Source organism: Merops nubicus, unplaced genomic scaffold (assembly GCF_000691845.1).
Source record: "Merops nubicus isolate BGI_N331 unplaced genomic scaffold, ASM69184v1 scaffold33470, whole genome shotgun sequence".
NCBI classification, from domain to species: Eukaryota; Metazoa; Chordata; class Aves; order Coraciiformes; family Meropidae; genus Merops; species Merops nubicus.
In genome coordinates, this window is record NW_008582919.1 from 40,965 (window position 1) to 57,178 (window position 16,214).

A 16,214-nucleotide genomic window follows, 5' to 3' on the forward strand; every position below is an offset into this window, starting at 1 on the left:
CTGGTGCAGGATGCAGTATTCAGTATGGCAGCCTGCTGCCAAATGGGCAGTGAGCAGCAGTGACTGCTGACCTCCTTCCTTGGCAAGCTGTCCTGCCAGGCCTTCTCCAGTTAGCTGGGGGAGAACATGCATTTAAGAGAGAGCAGGAGACAATTATCTGTGTTGTCTTGACCATAGTCTGGCAGTTTTCTGCTGAACTAGGCTAAAGCACTACTTAAGTAGAAATGCAATTGTTAATGACCAAGCACTTGACTTTTAGAGTGAAGCTTCTTGGGACTTGACTGGATTAAGCAACTTGGATGTGGCTAAATAAATGATTTGGTTATACAACCTTGGTCTTTGATATAAACAAAGCACATTATTGTCTCTACCTAGGAGTTTCTCTTCTAGGCAGGAAGTTAGTAGTTGTCAAGTGCTGCCCCACTGAGCCAGTAGAATAAGCAAAGGGCAAGAAAACAGATTTACTTTGTTCAGTCTCATGTTCTGAGACCTTTGCTCTTTGTTTATGAGTTGTTGCTTAGTTTTAGAAATATATTGTTTCCTATGCATCCTTCATATGTCAGTTGTGAAAAAAAGGAATGTCTGGCTTCACTACTGATTTGATTTGTGCACAGAGGTGAGAACTTAGCTCCAGTGGAGTCAGCACTTTGGAGATGCTGTCTTTGGGTCTGGATGGCTGTTGAACATCAGAAGCTAAAGGGATTCCCCCCACCCCCTCATAGCAACCACAGAGTAAACACCTATTATTCTGCCAGGTTCACTTTATAGGCAGCATTTTAGGAAAGCAGTTGCTCCTCAAGGATATGGAATTCATTAAGGCCCATCTGCAGCTCCTGAAGCTGCTAGTTCTGTGAATGTCTTACTAGGAAAGCAATAACTTCTCTCTGGTGATTCTTGTGTTCCAAGAGGCTCCTATGACACGTATGACCCATCTGTTCATCTGACATATATGAGATGAGGTAGATAGATTTGTTTTTTTTTTTTTTTTTTAAAATCACAAGCTGGATGGGAATTGTTTGTCTCTTTCCAAGATGCCAACTGCTAAACAAATGCTTTCCTAAGGTGTCTGACTGCAATGATTAGAACGTCCAGAAAATGGAAAGAGGTATTTTTAAGACAATTTGAATGGATGTGTTTGAGCTGCTGATGCTGTTCAGAACTTCAAAGTTTGATCTAGTAAAATACTATTACAGCACTTCTAATGAAAATATTCCAGGGACAAACAGTGACTGGGCAGAGCATTTGCTCATAAGGTAGATGTGCACAAAAACTCACACAGAAATGTGAAAATACCTAACCAGATACTTGTAACTGATTCCTCTTTCGTTATGTTTCTTCAAGGAATTATGGTTCTTCTATTTACGCCCAGCAAGAAGCCCTGGAGTTAGGCTGCCAGCAGGTTTTGTGGCTCTATGGAGAAGATCACCAAATAACCGAAGTTGGAACAATGAATCTGTTTCTCTACTGGATAAATGAAGATGGAGGTATAGTAACACAAAACCTGAAAACTTTATCAGAATAGGCAGCTGGTCCCTGCTGAAAGCTGATAGGTTATACCGTTTAGTTACTACAATTACAATTAGTTATACCGTTGTGAAAGAGGAGATTGTGGAGCAGCTGTGAGTTGTGTCTACTGATAGCACATTAAACTGTTGGGCCAGTCCACGTGCTCAGAAGGGCAGCCTTGCACAACACCATGCTGCAGGTTTGGTGTCAACTCTAGCACCATGCTTGATCTTGAAGGAGGGTGTTACATAGGCAGGTTATACATAGGTTACATAGGAGGCGATACATAGGCAAGTGAATAAAAGGACACCTCCTGACTTCCATGAGTGCTAGCCCTCTATGAAAATTAAGTTTTACTGAATTTTTGCAAATGCAGGGTTCAGACTCTAACTTCATCGTAGTGCCATGGGCAACCTTGAGAAGTGACATTTTTCTGACAGTGCTCAGCTGCAGTACAGTTCTGTGGGGTCAGCAGTGTATTTTGGATAGTGTAGGGTAGTGGGAATCCAGCTACCTGACCGTCATCTCCACTTTCATTACTCGTTCTTCTGCAAAATCTTTATGACTTTTGTAAGAAGAGAGATGATAGTTCCACAGTGTTGAATGAGTCTATGAAAGAAACTGTAAATATGAGAAATCTTGTTATTATAGCAGCAATAGATTCATCAGTGTAGGTAGATGGCCACATTCAAGCCTTGTGTAACTTTGGGGAGACGCAAAAATAGATTTTGGCTCAGTCTGCCCAGGGAAAAGACACTGAAGAGGGGACATAATTAGAATTCAATGTTCTCATTGTACTTAAACCAGGAATATGCTGGAATTATCCAGCTGCAGCACCGTACTGTTCCAAAGATCTGCCAATCACAGCGTTACCAGTGCTCTGCTGAATAGTGCTATTGTGAGGTGGCCGTAGCAAACAACTTGTAATTCATGCCACCCAATCTAACTGTATACTGGCAAACCTGCTATTTCACACAACATGGTCATTAGCATCACTGGAACACTTTGTTGTCTTCTGGTGTGTTGATTAATGCTTAATTTATGACATCTTTGATTGAGAATCACTCTTGCTGCTGATGTGCATGGTCACATACCTGCCTATGGCTTTACGTGGTCATTTAAAAAGTGTTTGTCATTTTGTCCTGTCACTTCACAATGGATACTTAGGCCATAGTTTTTTGTAATGCAAATTCTGCAGCTGAAAGAAGGATCTAACATAAAAATAGTGAGGCAGAAATTGCAGATGGTCATCAATAGGAAAACGTCCTTCTTTGTGTTTTCAGAGGTCACTGCAGAGTAGTCTGATGTGCTCTCCTTGGTTTATAACAAGGATGCAGCCCAGTAAAACCTAGACTAAAAGACATCCATACTTCCAATGAGAGGAGGCTTTTCTTGTAAGCCTTTGCTATATATTTTCAGTTACAGCATTGTATCTAAACATGACATGTTGTCTTGGGCAGCTGGAGGAGCCTGGAAAAAATTTTTATTTTTAACATTGAGGAGGGAGTAGGGGAGGAAACGACTCAGTTTCTGGTAAAATAACATGACATACTCTATGCTCTTCTTGTATACCCACTGTTGCTCTGGCTGAGGCTTATGATATGACCTGATCTGTATCCCTGCTGTTATATAAGTACAGGAGTGTGATATTTCATTCATTAAATACTTTTTACATTTTACATTAGCTAGTGAAAATTTTGGTCACTCTACGGTCCCTTCCACCTGCCTCTTCAGAGCACATAATCTCAAAAAGTTGTTAACATTGAAACTCACTTCCTTCAATACAGTGTCTGTTCTTCTGCCTAGAATATAGGCTTGACTTTATGGGAAACGTTTAAACATATGTCCAACCTGAAGGCTGCTAATTATGAAATTTATGTGCACTTTCCAAAAATTCAGTTTCTTCAGAATGACTTGGAAGCATCTTGGCTCTACTTCTGGCTTTAATGTCAAGACATTGTGAATAACATTTAGGCATTACTTAATATTTTTGTCCTGTTATTAAAATGGAGATTAATAGTGCTCATTTTAAAGTAGCTTAGCTAAATTAATATGTTAAAAGTTTCATGTCAGAAGACTTTTATGTCAGTTTCCTGGGTTCTCTTTGACCCTGAAGTTTGCTTGGTATCTGTTACCATTTTGGTAAAGTGTGTTTTGGTGAATTTCTCATCCTTGTCATAGTGTGGCTAGTACTGAAAGCATCCCGTTTGGAATCTTATCTGCTCTATGTTCATAAACACAGGTGTGTAAGCAAGGAAGCTGTATGACATGCAAGACATCTTTTTAAAAATCCCTTTAAACACTTCGATGGAATTCTGTTGTTACAGTATCCCTATTCCATGGCTGGACTGATAATTCTACTACTATAATAATAACAGTAGTCAACTGAAGAGGAACCCTGACATCTTCCTTCAAATGCCTTTCCCCCTCTTTTTCTTACCATGCATTTTAAGCCTTCTAACCCATCCAAATAATTCAGAAGGCAAATGGAGTCTGTGAACTCACAGTCTGTTTTCTTAGAGATGGACAAACTGATGTCATATGGAGCCTGGTCTGGCATCAGTTCACAGAGAGGATAAGCTTTTGGCATGCTGTGTTGTGTAGCATTATCATCTCTGCCAGATACCAGGGGAGCAGATGTTCTTTGGTAGCCCCAGGCTGGTGGGCATCATATGTATACTTGACAAAATTCTATAGAGCAGCCTGTTTGAGGCATTTTGAGACTCCCATGTCCTGTCTGCTCGATGTTGTTTGGTGGCTGGGTAGGCCTGTCACTATTTCAGACGAGCTCAAATCAATTAGTCTGTGTTGTTGAGCTTAAACAGGTTCTGGCCAAGATCTGTGGCAACATCATAAACCAGAGAACATTATCTTGTGTGTGCTCACAATCTCTGGTATTAAGGTCCACGTTATTTGAAGTTTTCTGTTAGAGAAAGGGGAGCACTTGCATACGACTGAGTCCTAAATGCAGAACGTTAGGCCATCAGTCAAGTCCTGTAGCTTGTGGAAAGTCTTTGAATTCTCTTCTTTTGGTAGTTGTGTGAGGAGTAGGACCAGACACATCACAATTAGCAGTCACACTAGACAGACTCCAAAAAAAGGAAAGCTCTTGTTCCTGACTGTATATGAAAGAAGAGACCACTGCTCTGCTTGGGAGCCTGTGACTATGGGTTAGTCAAACCAGAGCACAATATATAGCCTGTTAGAGGGCAGCTCTTGTATGCATTTTGGAATAGCAGTTTACATTTATTACCTGTATGTGTGCATAGATCCTGATACAAAAAACATGGAAGCATAGGTAGGAAAAACTTCTAACCCAAATGAATAAATCCAGGGGTGACTGCATTAAAAAGTAACAGACATTTCCTGAGAGAATGGACAGTGAGTAGCAGATTCAATGATCTTTTGCAGGTAGGGAGAAGGGGATACAATAAAAATGGGAAGATACATATCTTGTTCTATGTGATCTAGGTAAAAATTAATTAAAAACTTTAATGGTGTGTGGATTTAGTGAGCATGAAAGTATCCTTGTAAGATCAAGAAAGATAATTGGTTCTCACTGGGAAGAGAAAATGGTTAGAAAAAAATCCAAGAATATTACTGAAAGACTGTGGAAGTCTTCATTTTTCAATGCAAATTTGAGACTGTCTTAAAAGAGTCTCACTGTCAGAAAGAGTAAATGCCCAGTAGTCTCTGATAATAGAAACCACTGAGTATGTTATGTGGCGTTTTAAAATGAAAGTGATGGTTTGAAATGAAAACACTAACTCTGATTTCCTGCAAAAGTTGGATGGAAGAACAAAAACTACATAAAACCATCTGTGTTGTAATTTAAGTATTTACGAAGTATGGATTACCATTTATCTACCATTTCATTAGTTATATTAGATGAACATTTATCTAATTTTCTTTTTCAAAACCGAACAAGAAAAATGGGCTAACAAACCAAAGTAGTTGAACAATTTGAGTTGTTGGTGCTTTTGGAATTTTATTTTTATTTTATTTCTTGTTGTGTAAAGAGAAAATTAGGGAGAAAAAATGCCTAGACTAAGACAAAAAATGCTTAAGGAAGTCTCCTCTCAAGAGGCTTTTGGCAAAGTTTCCACTGCTTTGCTTGTTGAGTAAATGGGCCTCAAAATTTCTGGTAGGTAGTCTAAACCACATATTCCTTAATGAAATAAAGCAGTTTAGGGACAGTCATGGTCTGCTCTGGGATTATTAGTCATGGATTTCCCTTGTGGGCCTCTACTCTGAGTCTGAAGACAGCCATTCACTTGTTCCTGGTAGTTATGCAGTGAATCCATAATACACTAAGGAATAAAACCTATTACTAGGCTTTAGCCATGTATTTATTAGTTGATTAAATGAGTTTCTTCCCCACCCACTGAAGTGTTCTCAAAAAGTTCCAAACACTCAACAACAACTTAGTAGGATGGAATTTTTGTGACTTGTGTTCTTATGGAATTCTCATAAATGTTGCATCTTACTGGGTAGGGAATGTTTCTGATATCATTTGACTTACAAATAAGTTTCATGTTTGGTGTAATATTGGTAGACATTATTCTTGTTTGTTTGTTTTTCAGCCAGCATTTCTATTTCTTTTGCGTTTCACAGAAAATGAGCTGGCAACCCCACCCTTAGATGGCATCATCCTTCCAGGAGTGACAAGACAAAGCATTTTGGATCTCGCCCGTGACTGGGTGAGTGTTTTGACCTTGACAGTAATGGTTTCAACTGTCATGTTATCATATTAATGAAAGTAAGCATTCCTGGTCCACAGTATCTAAGTTCAACTAATCTGGTCAAATCCCTTAACCTAAATGGGAAATTAGGCCATGCTAATTCATAGATTCCCAGCACCAGCACCAGAATACCCCCACCCGTCACAGAGAACAATACCAAGCTTGTTAAAGTCACTCCATGTAGTATTTAACATGAACATTCTCAGTAAATCCACTGGTACCAGCAACTTAAAGCAAGGAAACAGACAATTACCATGCATGACCACAGCTATACTGCAGTCATCAGCACACTATTTCTCCACTTAGTTCTCATGGTTCCATCCTTATCTCTAATAACTACCATGCAGCCTAAAATCCAGCCACAGTTGTGAAGTCATCTGTCTGCTTCCAGATTCCAGTTCTGCAGTGTAGCTATCCAAGTACTTATTTGGACATTTGGGATACCTCCTATCTTGAAATGCAGCAAACTGTTCACTCTGCCTGTACTGTACTCAAAGGTTTTATTGCAGCTCAGATAAGACAACTGTACAGTCAAAGGTTTCAAGCCCCTGTCTTCTGCTTTTGGCCAGGCTTATGTTTAGGGAGGAGTAACAGGAATAACACAGGTGTGTGTGATACTTTTCCCCTGGTATTAATTCAGTTTGCAGCCATGTGTAGTAGAAAGGCTTCCCGAAACACAGTTCTATCACTTAAACCTAACTTGTAGTGAGGAGAGTTAAGCATGTACTTCATGGTTTATGTGCCACTTGTTGGTGGACACTGAAATCTTAAGCATCTTTACTGATATTAGTAAACCCCTAGTGCAGTAATGCATGCAAACTTCTCAGTCCAATATCCTTCACAAGACAGAAAGATATTTGCAGTTGATAAGGGTTTTTTTTTGTGAGAGACCAGTCTCACTTCAGTCTCTTTGAATAATTAGGCGTCTCCTACTCTCACAAAGGTTGTTCTTCTCCTTGACCTCCATTCCCTAACCTATCTGAAACTGTGCATATATGGTGTCCCTGCCTCTTTCCAAGTACTATCCTGTCCAGAGCTAATCATGTTTTCTGCTGCTGTAAGCATCTCTGTTTCATGTTCAAAAGCTAGCCCAAGCTTTATTTCAGTCTGAGTCAACCAAATCAATCAATGCAGATCGTAGATTTGCAAATCCATGCAATCTATGGCATTAAAATTTCAAAGTTTGATGCTTATTTTTGTTCTTTCATGTCCCCTCAATCAGTTGCTACGCATTCCTCAACACTTGTAGAAAGTAAAAATTTCCCATGTTAATAGCATCCAGTGTGGAATGCTTTACTCATACCTGCAGTAGAGTTAAATTCTGTGTGTGACAGATGTGTGCACGCCACTGTGTGGAATTTCACAACAGATTAAAGAAATATGTCACATCTAGTTGGCATTGCAGGTGGAATTAGCAGAATGTATTTTGTTTAGAAATTGTCTGAGAGTGGGGTGCAAAGCTCTCTTGACAAAACTGAGTAATTTTTGGACAAATTCTAGCATGCTAGAGACAATGAGCAGCCAGATCCTGTATGACATAACCCATGACAAATGCAGCTATGCTATTCCCTAATGCAATATTGGTATTCTGTACCAAATCAGAGGGAAGTGTCACTTAATCATAACCATTGTATCTGGTAAGTCACTGGCTTCCTTGAAGTTCATTCTTACGATTACAGTCTGTCTTATGTGATAGTGGGAGGATAGAAAAGATCACAAGATCACAGCCAAGACTTGAACAATTGCCCCTAGGCTAATAGTTCTGCCAGAGATGTTTCAATGTGGGAAAACAAAAATACAAGCCATTTTAAACTTGATTATTCTTGTGCAGGGAGAATTTAAAGTGTCTGAGCGATACATCACCATGAGTGACCTGACAGCTGCCTTGGAAGAGAACAGAGTAAAGGAGATGTTTGGTGCTGGAACAGCTTGTGTTGTATGTCCTATCTCTAAAATTTTATATAAGGGCAAGGTAAGGGAAATATCTTCCTCTTTTTTTCTTTTTTTTCCCTTCTTTCTTCAGAAGTTTATCATAATTAGTTGCAGCTGAAGTAATAAGCAAGTGAGACGAAAAAAGAGTGATGCCAGAGGCTCCTGGAAAGATGAAGAGTGTCAGTATGTTGTTTCCCAAGTGAGTTACTGCTATCTTGTCAGGAGAGAACTTTCCCCTCTTGTCTCTTGGCATTTTTTAATAGTTAAAATCTCTTAAAATCTCAAATCCTGGGAAAAGGGAAAAAAAAAAAAAAAAAAACCAAAAACCAAGTTTCTTGCAGCCTGTTTGAAAATACAGAAAAATACTTTCTTCCGTTTCTTTTATTGAATATTTTTTTCCAAAGTTAAGGCACATGGGAAAGCTGAGGAGACAAAGACTTTCTTAGGGAACCAAACTTCTGAGCCACTGCATTCTTTCCTTCTCAAGTTCATCTCTTCACTCCTCGTTGCAGGGAGCACAGCTCTGATGGAAGAGCTGTTTCAGGAGGGTGCACAGCTGTTTCCAGCTACTATACACTATATGGGAGTGTTCTCCTGCACCAGTGGGATTCCACAGGCATTCAGACTGGATGTTGTTTAGCCAGCACAAAGTTAGTTCAGAAGGCTGGGTTATTGCAGCTGCATGTGTGGATGTGCTTTGTTCCATTAAATATGACACAGTAAATGTTTTTTAGGTGATGCTTCTTGAATTAATAAAATGGAATAAATGGATTGATATTAGATGTCAGGATAATATGAGAGACATGAAGGTGCTAAATGATAAATACTAGAAATGTACCTGTTGTGTTTCTACATGATATTGCTTGAAATTAAAAATATTGTATAGGTTGTGACTGCTCTTGTCTGTACAATATACCCTCCATTTCAAACAGATATTTTGGAAGGCTTAGATTAACCTTAGTTTAAAAACAGCATGTCAGTTCAACTTATCTAACTCAGGAGGACTCAGCACATCCTCATATAAAAAACATTACAACAGTCCTTGCCTACTTGCAAGGAGGGCTAGAAAGCTTGATAACTGTTAATTAAATTTTTTGATGAGTCTAAGTTATTCATATGTATACAAAGCTATTTTTACATGTTATTCTCTCTCTCTCCCCCCTCTCTCCCCTTTATTCAATCTCAGCATTTGCACATTCCAACTATGGAGAATGGACCTCAGTTAGCAACCCGTTTCCTGAATAAGCTGAGTGATATCCAGGTAAGGTGCTTCCTCTTCTTTAACCAGATAAAATTATAAAAGGTGAACATTTGACAACATCAGAAAATAATATTTTAATAGTGGTACTATAGGCACCATTATCTAATAATACAGGCTCTTTTATTTGGTGTGGTTATTCTATAATGTTGTTGGTTTTTTTTTTTTCTCCTTAAAGTGTATGATATGGATGGTAATATATTTTTCCCTCTTCATAATCCCATAAAATAATTTGAACTTTTTAAGAAAGGGTCCTAAAATTTCTATTTTACAGGTCCTTCTGTGTATAAATAATCCGATACAGGACTCTTCTAAGACCCCAAACAAAAACTACACATGAATTGCAGTCTGCTGTCATATGTTGACCGACATAAAATCCCTTGATAAGGAAGCTCGTTTGTGTAATGTTATTTATTCAGTGTTTTGTGCTATACTGCAGTCCAGGTTCAAATCCCTTGCTATTAATTTTGGTTTTTTTTCATTGCTTAATTGAAGTAGGGTGAAGCAGTCTTAGATAAGGAGAAGTCAGGCTAGCTCATGTAATTTCAGAAGTTCTTCTGTACTCTTGTTTCTCTACCTGTTTTTACCTTTCACAGCTGCTGGTCTCCAGCACAACTACTTCCCTCTCCTGCCTCCCACCGTAAGACTTGTAGCTCAAGTGATGCAGCAAAACTACTTAACTGATCTTCACTAGAAGGATGACATGAGATCAGCATCTCTTGTTCTTTAGACTAGTATTAGATGTTTCTGGGTGCAACTCAGGGATGAAAGAATTCCCAATATTCTGGCACCTTTATGTTGGTGGCTGATCCAACTTCCGTGGGGGCAAAAAGAGACACTCTCCCATCATATCCCTGTTGTTTCAGTTGTGCCAACTATAACAGCTTGGGATCTGTGTCTTTCTCTTCAAACAGTAGGACAAATAGCTAGGAAGAAGCACAGGCACCTTTGGTTCTAGATTTTATTGATTTGCTGGGGGGAAGGAGAGGTTCAGTATTCCATGTTACCAGCTCAGTTATGTATGAGAGTACCCAGCAGCCTTTCCCCAGAATTCCACTACATACCACAGTTTTGCTTCATCTTTCCTATCCCAAGTGCCTGACACACTTATGTAAAATAACAGTTGGTGGCCATCACTTTATTTTGTTGACAAATGCCCAGATTTATTACACACTTGTCATTGAGATACATACTGATCATTGTTTCCATAGCTCTCTGCTCTGTATTAAACCCAACTTGATAGTACATTAACTATCCATCTTTAATGTCTAAAAGCACTTGTGTGATTCCTGTGTTACCTTCTGATGTCTAGTTGGTGCTTTTGCAATATATGTTAGGGTCTTCAACAGTTTGTGGACAGTTTGACTCTTCACTGATCACTTCTAACTGCGGTCATGAAACAGCTCAGCAGCAGAAGGAGTCGAGGCCAGCTCTAGCACCTTGTTGGGTGGTATGTGTGGGAATAAGTAGTGCCTTAGCAGTTTGTGTCATGAGGCAAGCTAGTGCCTTCTCTAGAAGAATGGCTTGTAAAATTCAGGGTTCTGTTTCAGAAGACAACACTTGAATATGTGTCTTTCTCCCTTGGCAGTGAGGAGATTATCAAGACAAATTTATCCAGGCTGCTCCTTGAGGCTTCCTCCCATGCCCTCCACAATCATTCCGGTTTTCCACCCCCAGCCAAGGACCAGGAGGATACTGAGAAAGTGTGGATTGCTTTGAACCATTCTCTTTCTAGGACCTTTTCACTTGACAGCTATGCATACGTACCTTTCTGCCTTTCAACTATGTGCATACCATGTCTTCACTAGTTACATGCCAAGAGTAAATCCGTCAATCCTGCAATCTGCTGAACTATTATGTATATATTAATATATACATAATATATACTGTCTATACATAATGTATAGTATCTATGCTATTGTGTATGTATTTATCTCTGAGATTTCTTTCTTCTTTTAAAAAGCCAGGAGAGTTAGAAAACTGCATCGTTAGAAACATGATTTTAAAGAGCATGGTGGCTCCTTCCCCTTTAGGAGTTTCTCAGTGGTTGCTGATTGTGTTTCTGAACTTCTCTATCTGTGGAGAGATGAGCTCATATCCAAAGGGACTCCAGGTTGTCATCCAGAAAACAATGCTGCAACACACAAAATGGGATATATAACATTCTTAAAATGTCAAGGGAGTTTTCAGGAACTTTCACAAAGATCTTTCATATAGTCTACCAGGAAGGAAAAAACGACCACCTCTTTGCAGTATCATTGGACTATTGTCATATCTGGACAGTCTGAGGCTGTTATTGCAAAGAACATTCACGTTCTGAAGAATAAAATGCAATGGCTATTACAGGCAAACACAGCTTTGGTCTCTGTGCTGTGCTGTTGCCTGAACTAGGGCAGTATATCCATTTCAGGTTGGACAACAGACATTTGTATAAAAATAAAAATTCTCAGTACCAGTATTGTCCTGCATTTGAACTTGTGACCAAGAGGTGCAGGGCACCATGTCCAACGTCATTATTCCAATTCGTCTGTGTACAGTACAGGCTTTTTTAACATTTTCAGATTATCTTCATAATTGTGTTTCCAAGTCTGTTTTCATGCTGCTCATTGTTCTTTTGCAAGTTTTCTGTGCTCAATAGGATTTCATTGGATTTGAACAGCTGTTCAGTGGAACTAGAGCTAGAGTGACAAATTAGAAACTCCTGGGCAGAACTGATTCCATTTCTCATGCCAGTTGAGGGAGAAGTAGTAGCACTGCAATATACATTTCCCTCCCTGTCATTGAGTGGAAATCATGATTACTTAATGCTGAAAAAGATTTTAGATTAAATAATTTACATTGTGTACAGTAATGTGTGCTTATGAATTAATTAGTTGTAGTACACTCTCCTCTATATCTGCTTGAATGAGAAGATTTAGAGATGATATTTTTTTTTCCTCTGGGAATATACTCACTGAAATACCACTGAGATGTTTTTGTAGTTTTGCATTCCATGCTTTGAGAATAAACAAGATTTTGCTATACCCTTTGAAGGGTAGATCAGGGTGCCACTTGGAAGGGGTGGATAGAAGGTAAGATATATTGTTTATACTACATGATATAAATTACATTTAAGCACTGCAGCTGACACCAGTGAACAGACATTTATTTAGTCAAAACCCCAATCTTTCTCAAAGTTGCACAATCTAAATGGGTAGGCCACCAGAAAACAACCAGAAAAAAACGTATGTGTTCATTTTTACAAAACAGGACCTGTGTGGGGTTGAAAAGAATGATGGGATTGACTAGTCTGGGGTCACAAAGTCTTTGGCAGAATCAGGAAAGGAAGCTAAATCTGCTTTTGTTCCTGTAAGGAAACTTCTTGGTTGTAGTATAACGTCTTAATGATCTTTTTAGTTCTGGAAGCAAGTTCAAACTGTAGTCATATAATCATAGAATTCTTTAGGTTGGAAAACACCTTCAGGATCATTGGGTCCACCTGTTAACCTAGCACTGCCAAGTCCACCACTAAACCATGTCCCTAAGCACCTACACATCTTTTCAGTATCTCCATGGACAGTGACTCCATCACTCTCCTGGGCAGCCTCTTGCAATACTTAACACCCGTTTTGATGAATAAATTTTTCTTAATGTCCAATCTAATCCTGTCATAATCCTATCACTTGTTTCTTGGGGGTAGAGACCAGCCCCACCTCGCTACAATCTCTTATCAGTTAGTTGTAGAAAGCAATAAGTTCTCCCCTGAATCTCCTTCTTGCCAGGCTCAACAGCCCCAGTTCCCTCAGCTGCCACTCAGAAGAGTTGTTCTCTAGGCTCTTCACCAGCTTCGTTGCCCTTCTTTGGACCTGCTCCAGCACCTCAATGTTTTGGTTTTTTTTTTTTAGTGGGAGGCCTAAAACTGAATGCAATGCTTGAGGTGTGGCCGCATGAGTGTTGAGTACAGGGGACAAGCACCTCCCTAGTCCTACTGGCCACACCATTTCTGATACAAGCCAGGATGCTGTTAGCCTTCTCAGCCACCTGGGCACACTGCTGGCTCATCACAACCTGGTCTAGTGAGAGATGTCCTTGCCTATGACAAGGGGGTTGGAACTAGATGATCTTTAAGGTCCCTTCCAACCTAAACCATTCTGTGATTCTAGGATTCACCCATCTGTCAACCAAAACCTCCAGGTCCTTTTCCTCAGGGCAGCTTTCTAGCCACTCTTTTTCAAACCTGTAGTGTTGCATGGGGTTGTTGTGAACCAAGTACAGGACCCACCAGTTAGCTGCACTTGTCATATGGTAACTGAGACCAGCTTTTTTTTTTTTAATTTCCAAAGTAAGCATCAGAGCATTGGATGATGATACCGAAAGCCAGCAAAACTTACAAATAATCTCCTGGCTTTTGCATGCCTTCTGATTTGGGGGAGGTGGAGGTGCCATCCTTTGAGAAGCAGTGCTATGAAACTCAGACATCTCTTTTTAGTTCCTTTGTTCCCATCCTCTACAAAATTGCCTTACATAAGGGCAATCCAGTGCTTTGTGGTTAAACTAATGAGACCTCTTCTTCTTTCCTTTTCCTTGGTTAGAGTTCCCAAGGCAACCACTGTCATCTGGTAGTGTAAGCTAGAAATCCTTTGAAAAGTAATTCTTCCAAGGTCCTGTGTAGCACCATACCAGTGCGTAGTCAACCACGAGGCAGACTACACAACAGGAGCAGCAGAATTAGTAGTGAAAAGAAAAAGTAGGTGTGATACATGTGGAGGTCAGTTAGAGGCTTTATTTGCTGGGGTAAAGAGTAAAACACAAGCACACTGAGTATCGTTCCTTTGTGGATCCAGGAGTGTTTTTTCTGGCTCATCCTGATTTGAAGATCTTGTCTTTTCTCTGCTTTAATGTCCCTTTGTTGCCTTTCCTGATGATGTATAACCTGTATTGGAGGAACTTCCTTTTAGCCTCTCTGGAGAAATTATCATCAAGTGATCTTTCCAGCCTACTGTCTAAAATCAGTCTTTGTTCCTCAGTGAAAAGTATTTTCAAGCTCCCTGAACATAGGACCCCGAGGGAAATGGTGCTGTGCTCCCAACTTACATCTGCCACTAGTCTGTCCACCTCTGCTTTACGTACATACTTGAGCTCTGTGTGCGTTTTTGGGGCTCCCTGGAGCATTGTTTAGAGGACTGGTGACAAAGAGCTTTACAACATGGAGGCAGTTTAACAGCTGGAAGTGCTGCCTTGGAACTGTATTCTCCCCTGGAAGAGACACAGCTCCTTGTGTAGGTTGCCTTCATTTCTGCCTGGTGATCCTGTTGGTTTGGTTATGGAAAGATGACTTGTTTTATTTGGGTTTCAATTCTCTCTAATTGTACTCTGTGGTATTTGTGATGGCTTTTATTTCACATTCAATCAGAATGCTGTAATAAAAAGCCACACTGAAAACAAAAAGAAATAAAACCAAATGTGTTTGTTTATTGGAGCTTGAGCAGGGGCATACTTATGAATGAATTAGTGAATTGACCTCAGGGAGTAGCTATTAAATTGATGGAAAGCTCTAGTGAAGCCGGACTATTCCGTGTCATCCCTAGTGAGTATCAGTATCACAGTTTCCTAGTCTACTTGTCAGAAGATGGATAAAGATTCAAGCTGCTTTTAGGCTTTGCTCAAAGCAAAAAGTGAATTAAATGTATAGGAAATAACGTAAACTACTATCAGGTGGTGGATATGAATCTTTCTGCGGATAGACCTAAGAAGCTGTTGTAATTGTACACTGTTACTTTTAACCTTGATTCTTAAACTGTGTTTTTGCTTTGTTTCAGTATGGAAGAGAAGATAGCGATTGGGCAGTGCTGGTGTCATGAAGGTGGAAGAGTTCAGACCCTCCAGGCAGAACAGATGTGAATAACCACAACTTCTGTAGCTGCCAGCGTGTAGCATAGTTCCTGTATCAGTTTGCTCCTCAGGATGATTGTTTCCACAATCCGGCGAATGTGAACACAATCATTTTGATTTCTACTGTAATCCTGTTGGTAGAAGCCTGTCTTCTTGGTAGAGGTGCTAAATGTTAGCAATAGTACTTTCCTAATGGTTTTCTTAGTGCCTCCTTTTGTCTTATGTACAGTCTGAAAACTTGCAAAACGCTCTTCAACTGCTCTTCAGTTTGGTTTGTTTTAGCTGCCACCACCAGCAGAGCACGTTGTCATGTAACGGAGACGTTGCCTCTTAGCTGGCCACGGGGTTCTATTGACATTACTCTGCCTTCTGCTCTGTGTTTGGGAAACAATTGTGTTTAGCCATATGCTCTTTCCTTTTATGCTCTGCTTGTGTGGGAGATTCCTGAGTTTGCATAACCCTCTGGATCCCCTCATGCATACTCTACCAAACAACAGCTCTGTCCTTTAGGCCAAAATTCTGGGAGTCAGTCTAGCCTGCAATACACTCCCTGTTTGTCTATTGCCTTTACCTCCATAGGGATATGCAGTGGCTGCTCAGGCAGTGCATACCTCTCTGATAGATGGATACATCTCTCCATACATGAGTTAGAGGGCTGGGTCAGGCCCTGCTGAGACAAGAATTGCCCGTTGTCTGGCCTAGCACAGAGCTGGGCACTGCAGACACAGTGTTGCCTTCAAGGTCAATGTCTAGAAGATGAGTAGATAACTGTGGCTGTGGAAGCTGAACCACTCTTCACGGCAACCAAACCTTTGGATGGAGGAATTTGTTTCATCATCCAGTAACATAATTTAGATCAGCAAAACATTTTTCTTGCCTCCTTCACCACTTGCTGTGAAATATGT

The 16,214-nt window shown here is 40.0% G+C and overlaps 1 protein-coding gene across 1 annotated transcript in view; it reads left to right on the forward strand.

Moving 5' to 3' along the window:
• Positions 1-15,570, forward strand: part of LOC103771766 (branched-chain-amino-acid aminotransferase, cytosolic-like) — a 40,877-nt gene extending 25,307 nt beyond the window's left edge. The window contains exons 7-11 of the mRNA XM_008939081.1: positions 1,342-1,484; positions 6,121-6,206; positions 8,080-8,220; positions 9,367-9,441; positions 15,237-15,570. Of these exons, the coding sequence (XP_008937329.1) occupies positions 1,342-1,484; positions 6,121-6,206; positions 8,080-8,220; positions 9,367-9,441; positions 15,237-15,278 (487 nt within the window). The 3' untranslated portion in view covers positions 15,279-15,570. The remainder of the gene's footprint in view (positions 1-1,341; positions 1,485-6,120; positions 6,207-8,079; positions 8,221-9,366; positions 9,442-15,236) is intronic.
• The last annotated feature ends 644 nt before the right edge of the window (positions 15,571-16,214 follow it).